The sequence below is a fragment of the Vanessa atalanta genome, chromosome 16, assembly GCF_905147765.1.
Source record: "Vanessa atalanta chromosome 16, ilVanAtal1.2, whole genome shotgun sequence".
In the NCBI taxonomy this organism is placed as follows: domain Eukaryota; kingdom Metazoa; phylum Arthropoda; class Insecta; order Lepidoptera; family Nymphalidae; genus Vanessa; species Vanessa atalanta.
This window is the reverse complement of record NC_061886.1, coordinates 4,900,629-4,920,599: the sequence shown is the minus strand read 5'-3', so window position 1 is coordinate 4,920,599 and position 19,971 is coordinate 4,900,629. Positions and strand designations below refer to the sequence as shown.

At 31.6% G+C, this 19,971-nt stretch overlaps 1 protein-coding gene across 1 annotated transcript; it reads right to left on the bottom strand.

The window, feature by feature from the left end:
• Positions 1-100: 100 nt before the first annotated feature.
• On the bottom strand, positions 101-17,025 carry LOC125069757. The gene is made up of 3 exons (XM_047679326.1): positions 16,869-17,025; positions 3,616-3,798; positions 101-1,059 (listed from the first exon to the last, which is right to left on the bottom strand). Exons 1-3 carry the CDS (start codon positions 16,924-16,926, stop codon positions 854-856), a joined length of 447 nt encoding a protein of 148 aa, XP_047535282.1. The 5' UTR covers positions 16,927-17,025; the 3' UTR covers positions 101-853.
• Between the last annotated feature and the right edge of the window lie 2,946 nt (positions 17,026-19,971).

Below are 19,971 nucleotides of genomic sequence, written 5' to 3'. Positions count from 1 at the left end.
CCTACATAGTAAGTGACAGAATAAAATGATTGCTTAATAAAAAAAAAAAAAACATTTATTGGAGACAAAAACACTTTATACATCGAAATATTAAAAATAAGATTTAACACATATAGAAAAAAATACTTTTTATTAGAACAACAATATATAAATATTATATAATGAAAATTTAAGTAAATAATATTTGAGATAAAATATTGATTAAAAATCCATGTGAGTTGGTTAGAAATCATAAGAGATTAAAACAGAGAATGTAGAACAGATCTAGCAATATTTACATTAAAAATAATACTTATAAATAAATCCTTAACCAGCAAGTTTGTAAATTACACAATGTTTAATAACTTGACAACTTGATTTAGTAAATTTTGCACCCATTTCATTAAATTAGCACATTATTAGTAATAAACATTATTGGTCTATTTCAAAATTAGATCTAAATAAAGGACACTGGACATATAATCCTTGATGAGATTTATATATAATTTCGAAATTTAAATACTATGTTTCAATATAAGTGAAATTAAAAACGAAATAAAATATATTATAATATAAGGCACTTAAACGAATACTTAGAGCTAAAAATATTTCGCCTGATTTTTCCATAGCGGTCTTAATTTTATACTTGAAAGGTAACAAATTCCCTCATGCCTATTTCGTTATCTGAATATATTTCTCACATTTTTATGAATATTTGTATTTGAACTATAATTGTGCACCCGCTTAAAATCATAAAAATTACTTGCAGAAGTACAAAAGTTATTACGAAATTGTTATTTGGTTTACGGTGGGCACATGGCTTGTAAAATTGTACTATTGGTATGGTCCCCAATGCCTGTACATTTACTGCGTTTTACTTAAAGAGAAGGAGGCCGAGAGGTGCCATTATTAAAGCCAACGTCATAGTAATAGCTGATGCTCCATTGCAACCGTCGTAATCGCAGGTTTCACAGAATAGAGTAACTTCATTTGGTCCATTCGAAGAGCTTGCGCAATTGTTCGAGTAATCGTCCTGACGTTTCCATGTGCAGCCACGAGATATTACTAATTGGTCCCCAACTGTAAAAAATAACATTATTTTCAAAACTGATCAAATACATAAAGTAAATTATTCTCACGGAGAGTTTCAAACACTGAACGAGAATTTTCTAATAATATATAGTTGGAGGGTAGAAAAGGCGGCTGATCGGCATAGAAAATACTTTTTTTCGTAAAACAGTCGTGCCATGCGGATGTTGTCTTTGCGTTGTGTCGTAATTTCTTTTGAGTGTCGTTTGATTTATTTTTTTTTGTTTCTTGCTATAAATATTACGATATAGGAAATATTCGACCGAAAAGAATCGGCAAGGAATACAATAGTAAATCATTTTGAACGATTAAATTACATCGGCAATATGCATGTTCATTGAATACAATTGAATTATTTTAAGAAAATTAACGAAAACTAAACGCCCTTTTTTCATCTATATAATCTTTTATTGGCCGTATTAATTGTTAGTTCTTCAAAATTATTTTGTTCAAATTAGAACAATTAATAAAAGATAATGAAATAATAATTATTTATTTGTGACATTATTCAAATTATGGATGGAGTCACGATTAGTGGAAAGATACGAACTATTCCCTTAATGTATGTTTAATAACGTGTGACCTCGCGATAGTATAATAAAAAATACCGAGCAGAAAATTAATGTTTAACAAACAGGGCTATGAGTAATTCAAGCAATGATTCTGACGTAACTTAGTTCATGACAGACCAGTAACAAGCGTAGGTAGCTTGTAAACAACCCACCTGCGTTTAGTTTGAATAATATATGGTAAATGTTGTAATTTAGCTGATGTTTGAAGTGTAAGTTTCTATGTATGTAAGGCCAACAAGCCGAAAAGAGAGATATATACATATATATATTATATCATGGAATAGGATGTAATATTCCTTTTGTCTTTTTAAATCATAATTGAAATGAATCTGTCTTTTCTGAATACTTTGTTCTTGTAATGTTTGTATTTTAGTATCAACTAGCGACCCACCCTGTCTTCGAACGGGAGCACTTTTATTGTGAATATAGATCAAAATGTGTACACTAATAGATTCAACTGACGGACAATCTTAACTACCAAGGTAAAAAAAATATCCTATCACCCGTTTCGCAGCGAACGATTCTTTACACATCATTTGGAAACAATTATCTTTTGAAGTAGGTATTCATTCAATGTTATGGTGTGAAAGACTAACATATTTAAACAATATCATAACAAACAAACAGATCTGAATAAATATTGACGATGAATCAGAGTAAATAACTTCGCAAGAAACCTAGTTTTATTAATAATTTGTAAAAGACACATGCTGTCGCGAAATTATGTCTTTCTAAAACATTTTTAGACGTATCTCCTAAGCATAGTCATTTTGAACAAAATATTTACAAATTATATGTACTAACCGTGGAGGGTTTATCGCTCTTTCTAGTAGTGAAAATCGCATCAAAATCAATTGAGAGATAATAAGAAGTTAGCGGAGATACAGAGAGAAACAGAAAGCAACTTTACGAAAAAAATTATTAATATTGCCGATTTTATCTAAGGGATATAATAAAAAAAAAATCTAATTTAAGATGGAAACATGATACATTGATATTTGAAAAATAACAATAACTTTGCATTTGTTGTAATAAGTATAGCATTGAATTGCTAGTAACAAACGGTTGACTGTGTTAAACGATAGTTGTCAAGGCTGAAGGTAATTATCATAAACAAAGGAATTGGAAGCGCACACGTCTTCCTACACAAATAAATCTATGACGGCTTGTCAGATCATCAAATAACAAAACAATATCAAGGTTTATGCAGCACGTGCTGTGCCTGTGACTTTGTCCGCGTCTAATAAAAGTAAGTATCCCATTACTAAGCCAAAGGCCCTTTTTTTGGGGAGACGGTTTGGAGCTTTTCCTACCATGATTCTGGAATCTGGTTGGTCTGGTCTACATCCGACACATGCACGTTACCTCACGATGTTTTTTTACAGCCGAGTATGAGATGAATTATAAACAAAACTGTAAACCCTTAGTCAACCTTTAAGACTGTGTTCTAATAACTGAGTTGTGGTTTGTTCCACCAATGCAACTAATACATTAATTGCAGTCATGTATGGTTTTTATAGAATTATCAATCATCTTGATATATGCCGAGATGGCCCAGTGGTTAGAACGCGTGCATCTTAACCGATGATTTCGGGTTCAAACCCAGGCAGGCACCACTGAAATTTCATGTGCTTAATTTGTGTTTATAATTCATCTCGTGCTCGGCGGTGAAGGAAAACATCGTGAGGAAACCTGCATGTGTCTAATTTCAACGAAATTCTGCCACATGTGTATTCCGCCAACCCGCATTGGAGCAGCGTGGTGGAATATGCTCCAAACCTTCTCCTCAAAGGGAGAGGAGGCCTTTATCCCAGCAGTGGGACATTTACGGGCTGCTAATGCAAAAAATGCTAATGCTTGATATATTCAAAATTAAATGACCACACTGAAGTTCTCAGGATCTGTAGCCTGTGTATATAACCAAAATTTCGCAAGATAAATTAGCGTTTATACAAATAAGAAAAAAATTACTTACCATATTTCTTCTGCTTCTTACAAGCCGATTTTGATGTAGTAAGATAAGGATAAGTGGCTCCGGTGTTGGCGTCACAGTACTCGAGCCGGAAAAGACCAGAATTTTCGTTACGGCCTAGGATGAACGGATCATTACAATACGGATTGAGGTCTGATGAGCATGTCCAGCAACGAACTGCTTCTCCTGGAAAAGAAAATTAAACAATGTCATAAATTAAGACAAAAAAAACGTATTATTTACGGAATTTATTAAGTTTTTACTGAATAATATTTGCACGGGCAATGTTTCCGCGCATTTATGAAGGTTACTTTGTAATAAGTTTAAGTTTAAAAATTAATTGTAATGACTGTCTTTTTAGGCTGTATAATTTGTCGCGTTTTTACAATTAAACGTAAACAATGCATAACGAAACAAAAAAAGCATGACTAACTATCCCATCATTGTTTTCACACAATGTTGCATGTAAGGCTAATTTAAATGGAAAAATGTTTTGAGTTCTTATTGTTACGTAGTCGATTGAAATCAGAGAGGTATTAAAAAAAAAACAGAGTATTAAGTGATTGACTATCCGCGACGATACGTAAAATATTTTTTATATTGCTCGCGATGTAAACAGCAATTGTCAACATCACAAGATAATAATTATCACTTTAAAAACATACCTAGTCATCAAAAGCTGTTGTTTGTTTTTAAAGTAGAGAAAAAAATGGGTATTTTCGCTCTTGATATGTTGAATTTCGGATAAGCTAGACATCGAAGTATGATAAATACTTATTTCGATAACATATTTGCTAAGTGCAAATAAGAATAGCAACGGTAGCGGCCATTCAGTCGTACTATACGGTTTGCAACTTATTTTTAATATTTTAATATATAATAATATATGTATCTTATATCATAACAATAAATTTTCATACAATCTTCCCTTTAATATGCTTTAGTCGCATACTAGTCACTAAGACCAAAAGTTTTCTTTATCATAAAGTTTTTAAGTTTAGATATAAAACAGTTGCTACTGTAAGTAGGGATGTGACTGTTGAAGTACTCTGAAAGTCTCGCCGTGTCGTTTTTTATTTGCAATTATTTTAATTTCAAACGAATTATTTAATGCTACATTTTTATGTATACAATTGTAAATTTATTAGCGCGCGTTTTTCTTGTTTTTTTTTAGCCGGTTCAATCTGATGGTTACTGCTCCACTCCAAAAGGTTGTGTAGCCTATAATATTTTTAATAATATAATCTAACATAAAAATAAATCTCCGAATCTGACATGTAAATCCTGAGATTAGCGAGTACATACAGATAGTTTTATTTGACATATATATTATTAATATTTTTTGTTTCTTCTATCTGGTTCTGGTTCGTAATCTATATTATTCTATAGAAACTCAAGGTTCCGACTGCGACCATTGAATAAATGTTATGCGGTCACGCTACGATGATGGTTGACAATTGAAGAATTCTTTGCTTTTATAACTTGGTTTCCTTATACGTATTGTGATCACGCGCATTTACGGCACACGTACATTTATGTACCAGTCACGTTTTATACATAGGTATGTTTATATTGTAATAAGTACTTACGAAACTGGTCATTATAACAGTTACATTTGAATTTACTTCTGGAACGTATTATGTTAGTGGTACTTAGGTTTCTGTCCAGCAAGTGTATCTTACAATTTATATGCTTTCAAAATAGCGTTTTAATGCAGTTTTGAGAGTTTTCAATATTTGTTTCGCGGTATTATTAACAATATTCTTAATACAAATTTAACCATGATTTGGTAACGTACTTAAGCAGTCGTCTGTGCATGAATTATGTCCGGTTGTGTCAGATTGCCATTGAATCGTATTATAATATTGCGTAAATAGAAAGTTAAGTGCGCAACACTTGAACACTATACTATATCTACCGAAAATAAAGATAATCAATATTTTTCATAGTCTATTTTAAGTAAGCTATTAAGCTATTGTTTTTAAATATAGAACACGTTAATATTTTATTTTATATCGTTATATAAGATAAACATATCTCGCATTTTAATTAAATAAACTTTGAAATGTACATATGTAAAATGGTCGATAGTCGCTTGTTTCGAACATTCTCATTCGGCGCCATTCTAAGTATAGGACAGTGGGTTTATCGTTTTTATCTAGGGCAAGGGGGCTATGAATTGTTACACGACAGGTGGGTTCATCGCCTTCCCTAGATAGCCACGTGCTAGCTTTAAACAGTATTTTATAAAACAATTCTTGTGAAATATTTATATGGCTGTATTTAATACAAATCATTACAAAAAGAAGCCAAAAATGTTATCGATTTATCCATACATTTTGAAATAACTATAATAAATAAAATCTTTGAATTGATTTTACTTTAACCTACATACTTATATAAATATATTTATTTATAAACGATTGGCTAACTTTCTTACGTCCTACCCAAACAAAGTTAAGAGTCATCGTACGGCCTACCTAACTTACACATTGCGTCAGACATTCGCTCTTTTACCAAACAGTCTTCGATTGTCTTATTGTAATAATACTGGTTCATGTATATAAAACATATGAATAACAATCACGAACTTAATCTTTATGAATCGCAGTATGAAAATATTTCAATAGTTGTAATAAAATGTTTCTTAAAAACTTACACATTAATCTGGAATATTATTTTTTCCCGAATAAAAATTATCATTAAAACCTAGAACCCACTAGGATCATGAGTAAAATGTTTACCAGATTTAAGGCACCGAAGTCCGTTTTTGTGTCCTCCTATTTTCCTTTTTTTCCTAAAATTCTAATTTACTTAGGATCCTACGTATATCTTATTTTAACAAGTCAGCTGATGTCATGAGATTTTGCATAAGCGTTGTCAGGGTTAGAGAGAAAGTAGCTATAACGTGCCCTACACCCACACGCAAGCTGCCGCTACCGCGACTAGCGGGTTCTAAAAGTATGCTTATTTAATTGCGTAAATCTAATCATTGGTTCCTTAATCGCTTTGCTCAATTCGAACTGTTTCACATGTTCTAACTTCATCCTTATCTGGATTCATCGCCTTGGCCCGGATTTAAAATATAATATCTAAATCGAGTTTTAATTAAATACACTTTGAATGGATTTAGTTTTTTGGTTTAATTTAAAATATTTTCTTATTTATAATAACTATTATTTTCAAGCCAAACAATAGTTGTGTCATTGTGTTACCTTGGTGTGTCTCATTAATTTAATCATCTGAAGGCTCGTTATTTAATTGCGTTCGTGAGGAAGCAACGTTAAATAGATTTAATTTACTTTTCTTGTCATAAAACAAGCTGACAACAAAATTCTAATAGATAAGTATTATATAGACAACGGTTTCATAAAAAAACGACGTTATAACATTCCTTTATAAATAGCCTATAATGCGATCCCTTTTGGTGTATTTCGTAATCTGTTGAACTGACGCCAATGTTCTGTAAGCCAACACGTTTTAGAAGACATTATATTCAAGAAAATACGATCAACTTTGGTTTTAGTTTGTGACTTTTTTATTAAAATATTAGATAAAAGTTTTTAACCGCGGATGTGCGCCCAAGAACATATTATCAGGTTTAATAAGCACATTCAAATTAATATGCAATCTATAATAATAAACTATAAATAGTTCTAGCATTCGCAGAACTATTTTTAGTTAGTCATCCTCCGAAATGTCTTCGCCCATTCTGGGGCTATAAGGCACGCTGAACTATGGGGCCCTGGCGAGCAACTTTATCGCCGCACCGTCATTAACATTGCTTGAAAAAATACAGTTTTCAGTCAAGCCCTTCGTGGGCCCCTTGACAATGGCGGCACGTGCCTCTCGTGCCCTTGTGGTAAATACATCAATGCCAGTGCTGTCTTCGGTCGGGTACACTAAGGGTTTACATAAATCGTTAATTTTGAAGTTCAATCATTAAAAGAAAATAATAACTGGATTTATGAGAACAGCTCACAAAAGTTCCATCAAAATCGGATGAAAAGTTTAAGATCGCGTACAGGAGCAACACAAAAATTATCGATTTTTATTCATATAAATCATCTCATCAAACATCGGGTGAAAATCTGACAGAGGTTTATTCACCAACTCCCATTGGAGTAGCTCAGTAAATAAGCTCAAAATCTTCCCTCTTATCTCTCTCCAAAGGTGAGCTCATCCTTGCAGTGGAATGTTACTCAACTTATATAATACATTTTGTGAAGACGTTATGTTCGTACTAAAATCAATAGTTCCATTTTTCTAAGAATATATCGATATATCGTATGTAAGAAGGTTTTTAGGGGTTTCGACATAAGGGTATTTTGTTAATAGTTGATAAATCACCCATTCATTGCCTTTTCATTCGATACAACAATATGAGCAATACGTGTTTGATAAATCCATGGTACCTTCACGAATTAAAAGTAAACTCAACTATATATCCTATTGATAAATAGATTATTTTGCCTGGAATTGCGTAGAAGTGATCCTTTTTTCAAATAATAATAATAATAATTACATTTCAATGTTAGATGTTTTATACGAAGATGAAGAAAAGCAAGAATATCCATGACCTTGAAACTGATTTGAGATGAAATCGTTTGGTCGCCCAAGCGTATATTTCTTTTTATACACAATTTTTTTTTTATACATTTCAATTGTTCGACCGATAAAAAAGAATACTTAGTTAGTTATGGTATTTATGGTGGTGATCAAGTTCATGTCTGATCAAGCATTAAGCATTGTCGAACGGATAGCGCTTTGCAAGTCTGTACACGAAATTGTACGTAATATCAAATACGCAAGTTTGGACAAGTAACAGTCGCTTGCCTTATTAAAATATTATCTGCTTAGTTAGGTACTTCAAACAATGTAGGTAGGCCCTTATAAAAACTATGCTTACATTTTTGCTCTTTACTATCAAAAGCAGATAAATTTTAACATCTTATGGACCCCATTTTTTATTCACGCCTACGACCCCCAGCAAGTCTCTCGTGGACCCCTGGGGGTCCACCTGGACCACTTTGGGAATCACTGTCTTAAAGCATCAAAGTTTGGGCACTGGTGACCGTTACTATTATTTGGTCTATTTGCCAGTGCGCCCGATTATTATAAATAAAAAAAAAACGATTGGTTACTGTTAAAATGTTGTTAAGGATGTGATGTGTTAAACAATTTCTTCTTTTTTTATCAGTGATGATAGAGTTATGTAAAGCAAAAAACCTTGAATGTTCATGTTTATAAAAACTAATAAGAGGAGCAGACATCTATAGTTATAGTAAATATGAAGATGGCCACGCATGGAAAACTCGGGCACTAAATCACATTCCCTTGTATGTCTATATTATAATAGTAATAACCAAGAAGATTATAACATATAAACATAAGCAGAAATAGGAATAATCAGTGTTCATTTTGATTTGATTTTTATAACGTTCATTATATTTAATATTTTGACCTTAGAGATTAGGAACTACAATGTCACTTAAACATAATAAACTAAACTCGTATATTTTAATATATAGTTACTTATTTTGCAGAAGAATCTAGAAATTTAATTACTAAAGCTAACAGTCAATAATGCAATATCGTTACTTTATACGAATCAACTCTTAAGATAGCACATTATTATTAAATAGAGGGAGCCAGACAGTCTTCATATCATTAATTACGTTGAACAACTTTCATTGAAAAGAGCAATTTGTCAACTTCCGCCATTTAGAACCCCTAATGTAATTGAATTTGTTGCTTTAAGTTCATCGTTGACAATGTGTATTAAAATGATAAAGCTAGTCTGTTTGTTTGTCACTTACATCTGAGGTTTAATCAATACGATTGAAAAAAAGCTTTTTGCCCTGGATAGTCCATTTATTGAGGAAAGTTGTATAACCTATTCCAATTGAAGAACGAGTTTTGATCATCATGCTCAATGGGATTACATTACATTGCATCAAATTACTCTTAATTAAAACATTATGTGGAGCTATTGTTGACGAATTTCGATATTGTATGTCGGTAATAATCATTATATAAATAACAGTTTAGGTACGAAAATGTGAATGGCAGTGACCGGTTTGTAATCTGTAATGATAGTGACACGTTCTTTATTTTTAGACGTTAACTGGGACGCATACATATGTTTTACAGTGACGAGACTATAAAACTATAATTCGAGGTTTAATTTAAAAACTACAGTTTTACGTAAACTTATCAGTTTGCGTTAATTTTAGGTCACATAGAAAACCTTATTAATAAATCGTGTTATTATGTGCCCTACATTACTCTTTACAGTGTTGTCATTATATTATTCACAAATCGTCATCTAGAATATAAGACTAAGCAAACAAATTAACCTAAAAAAACAAATATTTTAAAAACAGATGTTTTCGTTTGTATTCAAAACTTGCACCAATTTTGTGTCTCAGGTGTTATTCGTCACCAACTTAGGTAATTAACGAAAATATCAATGTTAACTTTCTTTCCTATTATAATCCCATGTACCTATTCCTTGGACGGCTAATTTAAACAACATTCTTAATACTTACATATAACCTAACCTAATTCAGGCTTCTTACTTCCTAATACAATAAATTTAACCTGGCTAATACAAATATATTGAAGTTGTATAAAAAAACAAGTTAAATAGCCCTTTATTGACAAATATTATAATCACGCTACGACTCAGAGAGGCTAGAATGAATGGACACTAATTTTTCAATCTTTTTCTCTTTTTAAATTGCTTATATTTTTTAAGAGTATAAATTATGACAAAGTTACACCTTTTTAGGGCCCCAGAGCTATATTTTTGAAGTTTGACTATGTGTGTATTTATTGAACGTAAATTATAAAACAAGTAATACGTCCTTGAACGTTTTGTTCGTCCTCGCATAGATATCTTGGGAACAAATGAAGAGATAATCTCAAAACAGATCCTAAACGTATTACTTACCTAAATAACTATAATATTATATTGCGTTGTAAGGTGATAACATCTGATAAAGATTTCCTTAAATGCGATTCAGATTCTTATTCATGATAAAATAATAATGTGTTTACCGATTGGCTTTGTGATTTGTCTAGGTTTATAATGAGAAATTACTTTGTATTGTGCTGATGGTGTCGTTTCGAATGGTAAGTGAGTATTATTATAGGCACAAGAATCACATAGATTTTATAGTTGGGGACGAGTTAAAGACGCGAGAAGTATTTTTATAATTCTTACAGTGCCATTATCCATCGTCAAAAATCATCCTGTTTGTTCGTTAACATTTACAAAATAAATTAAAAATATTTATATATTTATAAACGTACCCAGGTAATATTGTTTTATAGTATCGAACTCGTATTTCAAACAATTGTTTTAATTTTATTATGACTATGATTGACGCGTTAATTTTATCTTAGACATTGTTGAATCTTATGATCGTAAAGATAATTCTATCTCATCTGTTACACGATGACTAATATGACCTCGTGGTTACTTTGACAAGAGGTCACGGCCCGCTAGATACCTAATTAGGTAGCGCAATTGCTATAGGTTAATTAAGGTAATGACAAATAATGTCGCGGACCAAAGGAATAAATTAAATGTAAATTAAACTAGTGTTAATTTTTATAGATACATTTACGCATCTTCTTAGGCATTATGTTTTTATAATCTACTTATGAAGTTACCTATTTTCATAAATAAAACTAAAAATATTTTGGTAATTAGCAAAATAATTTTATGTAAGTAATGTTTTGTTAACAATGTGCATTAAAAAAATTGTACATTTTAATTAAATACCGACATTTTCTTACTTATAACTTGGTTGCTCATTTGCTTGTAGTTACGCCAACAGATTGTAAGTTCTAATTTCAAACATCAACAAATATTCATTCTATTAATTATTATTGTTTTTCCATTTAATACAGATAAGTTATGACATTACAATAATAGTTGTTAAGAATCAATGGCGTGATTTGCCACCATTAAACTAACAATAGACGTTAAAGTTATAGTCATATCGGGGTCATGACTTTTTTATTAAATTCGATTAAGAATTATAGGGGCCACAGATAAAGCTATGCACCCTTATCTTTGACTTTATAATACCTCGTTAAAGAAAATACTTTATTGTAGCATTTTTTATATTTGAACCATTGTGTACTGCCTGTATGTTGTATTACTTAGGCACATAGTTTTACATTATGTATAAAAAATAACTATCTATAAATAGGTGAAAAAAAAACAGTTCAGGACCTATTTTTCTTTTTTTTTAAATTGGCTAATATGGTACCTGCTGGTAAGCCATTTGGCTTTAAAAAAAAATGTGATAATGACTTACTTTCGGAACTAAGGTGATATGTACCTTGTGCTTGTATTTACACTGTATTCATACCCCCTTCAACTCGGAACACAGAGTTTTGGAATCTGACAATAGAATATCTGATGTGTGGGTGGTACCTAACCCACCTCTAATTTAACTAATCTACTCAGACCTGCTTATAGTGTTAGCATTGAAAATAATTGAAGCATTCAAATTACACAGGAGTTCGAAAATAAATTTAAGACGCGCTGACTTTGAATCAATTATTTGTATTGAGTTTCGGGTTTATTTTTGGGAGATTATTTTGATGAACTTATATTATTTATAATAAACTATGTATCTATTACTAATAAGTATAAAAGAACACTATCTGTTAAGATAACAGGTTAGAATCACGCTTAAACCTATTAAAATGAAACGGAGATAGTTTTAGTCCCATGGGAAGAACATAGACTTCATTTTTAATTCACTCCTTGAGGGAGTAAAATTGGGTTTTTGTAAAAGAAAAAACGCATAAAGACGCAGGTACAAAACATTTACATTGGTTTGTCTTGTATTACAGTCACCTGTCATCATCACGGATATTTTTATGTACATTTAATTACATCATGCCCATAAAAATAGCACAGGAAATAGCAACGGAAATTCGTTGACGTAACCTTTATTTTTGTAACTTTAAATTTGAAGATGAAGGATACGAATCATAATGAGCTTATATTATTATAGGAAAAAAACAATGAATGGTTCTTTGTATGTCCATTTCGGTATATACTACGATGATCTTCTTTCTAGTAACTAGTTCTTATGAGCGTTTATGATTGGATACTATAAGTTTAAACCCGTGAATTTAAGATATTAAAAGTTTACAGTAAGAGCCTGTTAATTTCCTACAGCTCGGCTAAGGCCTTCTCTCCCTTTAGGAGAAGGTTTGGAGCATATCCCACTACGCTGCTCCCATGCGGGTTGGTTGATACTATACGTTTAATCTTTCTCAATAAATGGGATATTTATTTTTAAGATTTTTGTTCAAATCGGACTGATCGATCTTCAGATTAGTGCGATATTGCTCTGCTTTGCTTGCTACTCCGTTTACAGTGCTAAAACTTTCCTCTTCAATGATTGGCACTGTTTGGAGTAGTTTGAGTATATTTTAACAGCTTCCAAATACATAACAAAGTAAATCACTTCAAATATAAAATAGTCGTCAATTTTACAAGTTTTCTTACGTTTTTTCTGTCATAAATAACAATTTGTGTAATCATGTTAATAGACTTTTTAGTTTATCATATATATCATATAACTAAAACACTATACAATACTAGATATCAAGTTCGTCATATTGATTTTTTGGTCATTAACATGTGGACCCAACCCTAACTAATGCATTTGTTAAACACGAATAGGGGTTGTGGGACTTCATCGCACCACAGCCCAAATGGCAATGAAAATATATTGACACGAAAATCTGTTGTGAATAGTTTGAAAAAAAAAAAAAACAAAACCATTACAAATACGTAAGTTTATTCAATGTCTAGCTAAAGATTACAATATCAGCATGATTGAATTTTCCAATTTTAGTTTCAATTCTTTTATAGTAAAAATTGTGGATTAAGTTGGCAATTATACGGGATATTGGCAAAATATTTGCACTTTAATGTCGATAAAAATGTTTGTATAGATACCATAAATCAATTCGGGATCGAACGTGTTATTGATCACTTTAAACAAAGATTCTGCACGTGAAAGTTTTAAAACGCCACCGTTCATTACGATGAATACTATAATTAAAAAAATAAATGTATCGTTTAAAGAATTTCAACTTAAAAAAGAGCAGTTTGTCGAAATCAAAAATTCAGTTCAACTTGGGTATATATATATTTTTTTGTTAGTGTGCAGAATTCACAAGATTTTATTTCCAGTTTGTTATGTCTAGTTATGTAATACTTTGATCAAGATTTAAACTATTCAATAAAAGAACCCAGAGAAATCGATGTTACAACATTCCTAAATATACATATATGTACGATATTTAAACGACAAACATTATGTAATATGTATGTTATGTATGTTGAACGCTGTGGTGTGAAGTAACCAGAGGGCCCCATGCTTTGTATTTTTAAAGGGCCCGTTGTGTATAACTGTGTCACCATACTTTAAAAGTGAAAGCGAACGCACCAGTCACGACACGCGCTCGTAAAACAGCGAATGATGTTTTCATATTTATTTATTATGCAAATAAATCAAATAAAACATTAAAATAAAAGCATTTATCAGCAAAACTTTTAATTTGCAGTTGTATTTAAATAATGAAAATATTGCATACATTTTTTTTTAAATGTAATCTCTAGACAATACTATTTTACGTGACATAGCATTTAGTTGTGTCAAATAAAACAGATCATTCAGTCAAATCTACGTAGAACATACAATTCATTTAAAAATCGATTATTTCACGCTAAAAGCGACAAAAGATTACGATAATATATTTACTTACTTCGTAGCACATATTTCTAATATTACAGGTTATTCAATAAGCAGGTCAATTCATCTTGCATAATATCGTTAAAATGTGGTATTTATTTACAAATAGTTGTCGCCTGGCTCGCGTTTTAGGAGTTGGTCGTCCGGTGTTGGGCCTGAAAAAGTAGCCTATGTCCTTCCTTGGAGTTCAAGCTTGCTTCATGCCAAATTTTGGTTCAGGGGTTCGGCCGAGCAACAGACGAGACAGAGTTGGGAGTTCGTTACTTTCGCATGTATAATATTAGAATAGATCTCAGTTTAAGAAAAACTTATATAAAATCACAGCAAATCGGTAAAAAATTACCAAGAATAAAACAAAAGCGAGTTTTTTTTATTTATATGAATTAAATATTAGCGAGACGACAACACAGTAAAAATAAATTAATTATTAAATAATTTCATAACGTTCCAAATTGAGTACGAATTCAATTAACCTAATATACACTACCTACGATTTTATAGTATCTGTTCTTATGTATTACATGATAATAATAAAACGGGCTATTACGATCGTTAATGCATGTAGTTTTTCAATTTACCCTGATACTGAATCGCATAGACTTGGTTTCAAGTAATAACATACTTATATCTATTGTAAGAAGAATTACGTCATTAAAATCTAAAGATACGTATAATAACGACGATTTCGCTATACGGAATAATAGTAAATAGACACTCGCTCTGAAATTCAACATGGCACATAATTGAATAAATGAATGGTTTGACTTTGAAGCGAATGATTTAATATGTTAACGTATCTGTGACAGTTCGTAGTTCTATTTATCTTTTTATGGTTGCAATTTGCAGATTTATTTACATTAATGTAAAAAATATTCGAATCTTTTTGTATTGTGTGACGTGTTTGTAATATTTATGTCTTTTACTTACATAAAGTACATAAAAATATGTTACAAAAGTTAAGCAACAGCCTGTAAATGTCCCACTGCTAGGCTAAGGCTGTAGACCTACATAGATTTATAAATATAAATTAAGCATATGAAAATCCAGCGGTGCTTGCTCGGGTTTGAACCCGCAATAATAGTTTAAGATGCGCGTTCTAACCAATGGACAAGTCAAGACTGACACACAAGACAAGACACAAGACAAGACTGGCCGCTGGTAGAAATATTAAATAGCGGTCAACATTGTTTGTTTTTTAATTATATTTTTACTACTTTATCTGGGTTTTTAAAGACAATAAAAATGTCTACCACCTGAATAATTATTCTTGATAAGGATCTAGAACCAATGTTAATTGTCATATAATTAAAACGAACGACAGTTATGTAATAACTTCGTGTACAATCTATTAGTAGGTAGGTATGTTAGACTGCGGCAGTTAAAACTCGTCTATAAACACAAGCTACATGTCTTTACTACGGTAATTATTTTAACTACGACGCAGTTTGTTCTAGAAAATAATCTTTATATTTATATATGTCGTAATATAGAAATAGGTGGATAAAAATATGAATTACATTTATGAGTAGGAATCCTAACTTCCTAACTAATCCCAATTATTACCTAACTATTAAAATACGAAAAAGCGTTTGTTTGTAAGGCTTTCACGTCTTTATCTTAACTGAAATGAACGAATGGATTAATTTGCGTACACGTTAGTTCGAGGTGCAGATAATAACATAGACTAAAAACTAAATATTTTATAAATTACGTAAGTTTTAACATTATAGACATTGTTAAAAACACAATATGATAGCTATAATCAAACTGTAACTTGCTCGATGTAATACGACGTAAATAAGAAGGGCGGATGATGATTAAGACAAGAAGTTGTTTTTATAAATTGTACTGACTCCTAAAAATCACAGAATAAACATAAATGGCTCGGAGGTATCGATGTATTTGTGTTGATGATTCGCGAGTCTTAGCAGGTTGTACCGGTTTCGTTGGGCTTTAAATGCCTTGAAGCCCATATCTATAAATGCTATATACGTATATGGTCCAAAATTTATCATTTTATAATATATGCTAACAAAATTATTTCTTCGTCTGTTTTTAAGAAATTAATTTACTATAAGTATAATGTATGACAATTGTTTACGTAAATATTTATACTTAAAAACATTGTATACATTTGTAATCTTACAAAGAATAAATGTAATATTGAAATGCATTGTTTTCCTGTTTAGTTTCAAGTTTCATTCATTGACAACTCAATTCAAATTTCAAAATTATTTGTGTCTTTGTTATTCATAGTTTGTTTTCGCTGTTTCTTCTTAAAATTTGCTTTCAAACTGTAAACTGTGTACATTTAAATCGATTTATATTTTTGTTGATATAGATTTAATATTTTTCATAAAATTTCAAGGACTTTATATACCGTCTTAAATAAACAAACAAAATTATTAAACGCATCAAATAATCCGAAACCAAACTATATATAAAGCATTAATAACTTACCTTCTGAAGCATATAAAGCCACTATCAGCAACGGCACAACAATTAATAACTTAACCATTTTAAGAGAACGCCACAATAATATTTATTTTAAGAAGTAACACAGTACGTTGACGTTCGTTCCAACTCGGTCACGATCAGTGAATGGCGAACTGGCAGTATGACATAAGTGAACGGACGAGGTGGAACAATTTCTAATCTGTGGAAGAGGCGCGGTATTTTGCCGCGAACGCGCACAGCGTACGCGCTAGTACGCTTGCGTACTATTAGTCATAGACTAGAGTCAAATTGAACATAACAACTATTTTCAAACTCCTCATAATGTTTACATTTTAACAACACTTTTTTTCTCGCTTCTTACTATGATATATAATTTGAATATTTTTACTATCAACCAATATATTAATCCATCTATGTACAATAAGATACAGTATTGAAATAATTACTTTTTTGCACGGTAATTAGACCAATTTAAAATCATCTTTTTAAATTTATTAATGAGTCAAATTTACTACTAGGTATTTATATCAAAAATGTATTATTTTAAAATGTCAATACGTTTTTGCGTTTTATTAGTCTTTGACGAATTGAACTTACCACGAATTATAATCGAAAGTTACGAAACAAACTTGTTTTCTCTCAGTCTTTACATACAACATAAAGGCAATAGCAATACTTGGATATTATTATGAACATTAGAACGCAATTGAATCTCTGACTGTTTATCGTGATAAATTATAAAAGCAAAAGTTTGTTGATTTTTAAAAAATAAATTGAATACCCTGTCTTAAGAAGGATTTACTGGTTTTACGGAAACTTAGGTATTAAATAACATTTTATCGTAATCCCTAAGTTGGGTTTTGTTCTCTAAGATTTTTATAGTCCGAAAACAGTTATTAAAAATAAATATCATAATTGCTTAAAATTATTATACCTACACAAACAAGGTACGATGCTTAATTGTAGAATATATCCATTTATTTAAAATGAAAAAAAAACGAATTCAAGTTGCACTAATAATGCAAGCTAGGCCATCTTAATAAAAATAAGAAAAGAGCCTACAGTGAACCATGTGGAATTAAATAATGATAGTAATATTTGCTTTGTTATTTTGAATCTATCAACATTGGATTCATGCCAGCATGAAACGAGCTTTTTTTTGCCATTCTAATGTCAATGACCTACTCGTATATCATTATACACTTATATTAATAGGACTTCCCCTCCTTCCAAACAGTCTATCGATATCGTATAAATTGCCAGTACCTATAGTGTATGTACCTATTACCTTATTAATTTCACGACAAAGGTCATTTTTTTTTATTTGTATTTTTAAAAATCTAAACTTACTATACGCAAGAAATAATTTTGCAATGACTTTTTCCATTCAATAATTGTCGTATTAACTTACTGTTATTCAGCTGAAAGTATATTTTTATTTAGATCTTCTTTAACATAATGTTATTTATTTTGGGGTGTAATATATATATATATACACTGATACGTAACGACCGCATTGGTAAAGGTGGGGGTGGAGTCGCGATCGAAGGTATCGTTCTTATATTCCCTTTACTATTGTTAGCTCGTCGACTCAGCCTCCTCCAACTAATGCTGCTGAACACTTACTCATCGAAATAACTCTTTCTCTCACCAAAATTCTTCTCGGCGTATTTTATATTCCCTCTCTACATATTGATTATTTTTCTGCATTCGAAAGTTTATTAGTTAATTTGTCTCCCTTATATAGTCATACCATAATTATGGGTGACTTTAATACATGTCTCCTTAAAGGTGACAACCGATGCAGAAAGCTAAACTCTGTAATTGAAGCGTGCAACCTGCACATTTTGCCTCTCTCAGCCACTCACAACCCCCCTAACTGTGTCCCTTCACTTCTCGATCTCATTATAGTGTCATCCCCAGATTTTGTCCTCACGCACGGCCAATTTGAGGCTGATGATTTTTCGAATCATGATCTGATTTTTGTCTCATACAAAGTTCGTCCTCCTAAAGCAAAATCGAGAATACATGTTTAGTATACTGCGGCGTAGTTTTGGGGGAATGGATAAAGAACGTCTTTCTGAGGATGCTCGCAAAATTAATTGGTCAGCTGTAGTTGATGCCAGCTCTGTCGACTTAAAAGTTGACATGTTTAATTCTTGTCTGACTGGTCTTTATGATAAACATGCTCCGGTTAGACCTATTAAAATTAAACACTTACCAGCGCCTTGGCTATCTGAGGAATTAAAAAGTCTAATTGCAAAAAAAGCTATGGCTAAAAGTAAATTAAAATCTGATGCATGTGACAAAAACCGTATTAAATATAATAAAATCCGGAATCGCTGCAATACATCGTGTAGAGATGCGCAACGACGCCACATTCATAAATCAGTCGAAAACGGCGACCCAGCTAAAATTTGGAAATTCCTCGAATCGTTTGGAATTGGCAAATCATCTCATAATTCTCTTCACCGTAACATTGACATAGAGTGTCTTAATAAGCATTTTTCTTCATCTGACGTTATTGACAACGCAGAAAAAGAGCGGACGTTAAATATTCTTTCATGTTTGCCAACCTTTGACTATCCACCGCTTAATTTCATTCCTTTCACCGAATGTGATGTTAAGAAGAGCATAATGTCCATCTCTTCTAATGCCGTGGGCGACGACGGCACTGGCCGTAATATGATCATACCTATCCTTGAAACTATTGCTCCTGTTATTACTCATATCCTTAATGAATCCATCACTTCCTCAAAGTTTCCCGATGCCTGGAAAGTAGCCCGTATTATTCCACTCCCTAAAAAGGCTAATTCTATGAATTACTCTGATTTTCGTCCTATTTCCATCCGTCCATTCCTTTCCAAAGTTTTAGAAAAACTAGTGCTCCAGCAATTAATAACATTCCTTAATAGGCATAGCCTTCTTAATCCACTCCAATCTAGCTTCCGCTCCGGTCATAGCACGGTCACAGCGCTCGTGAAAATTACCGATGACATTAGATTGGGCATGGAGAATAAACAACTTACAGTGCTGACATTGTTAGATTTTAGCAATGCTTTCGGTACTGTCAACTTTGACATCTTTTTGAGTTTGCTGCGTTCTC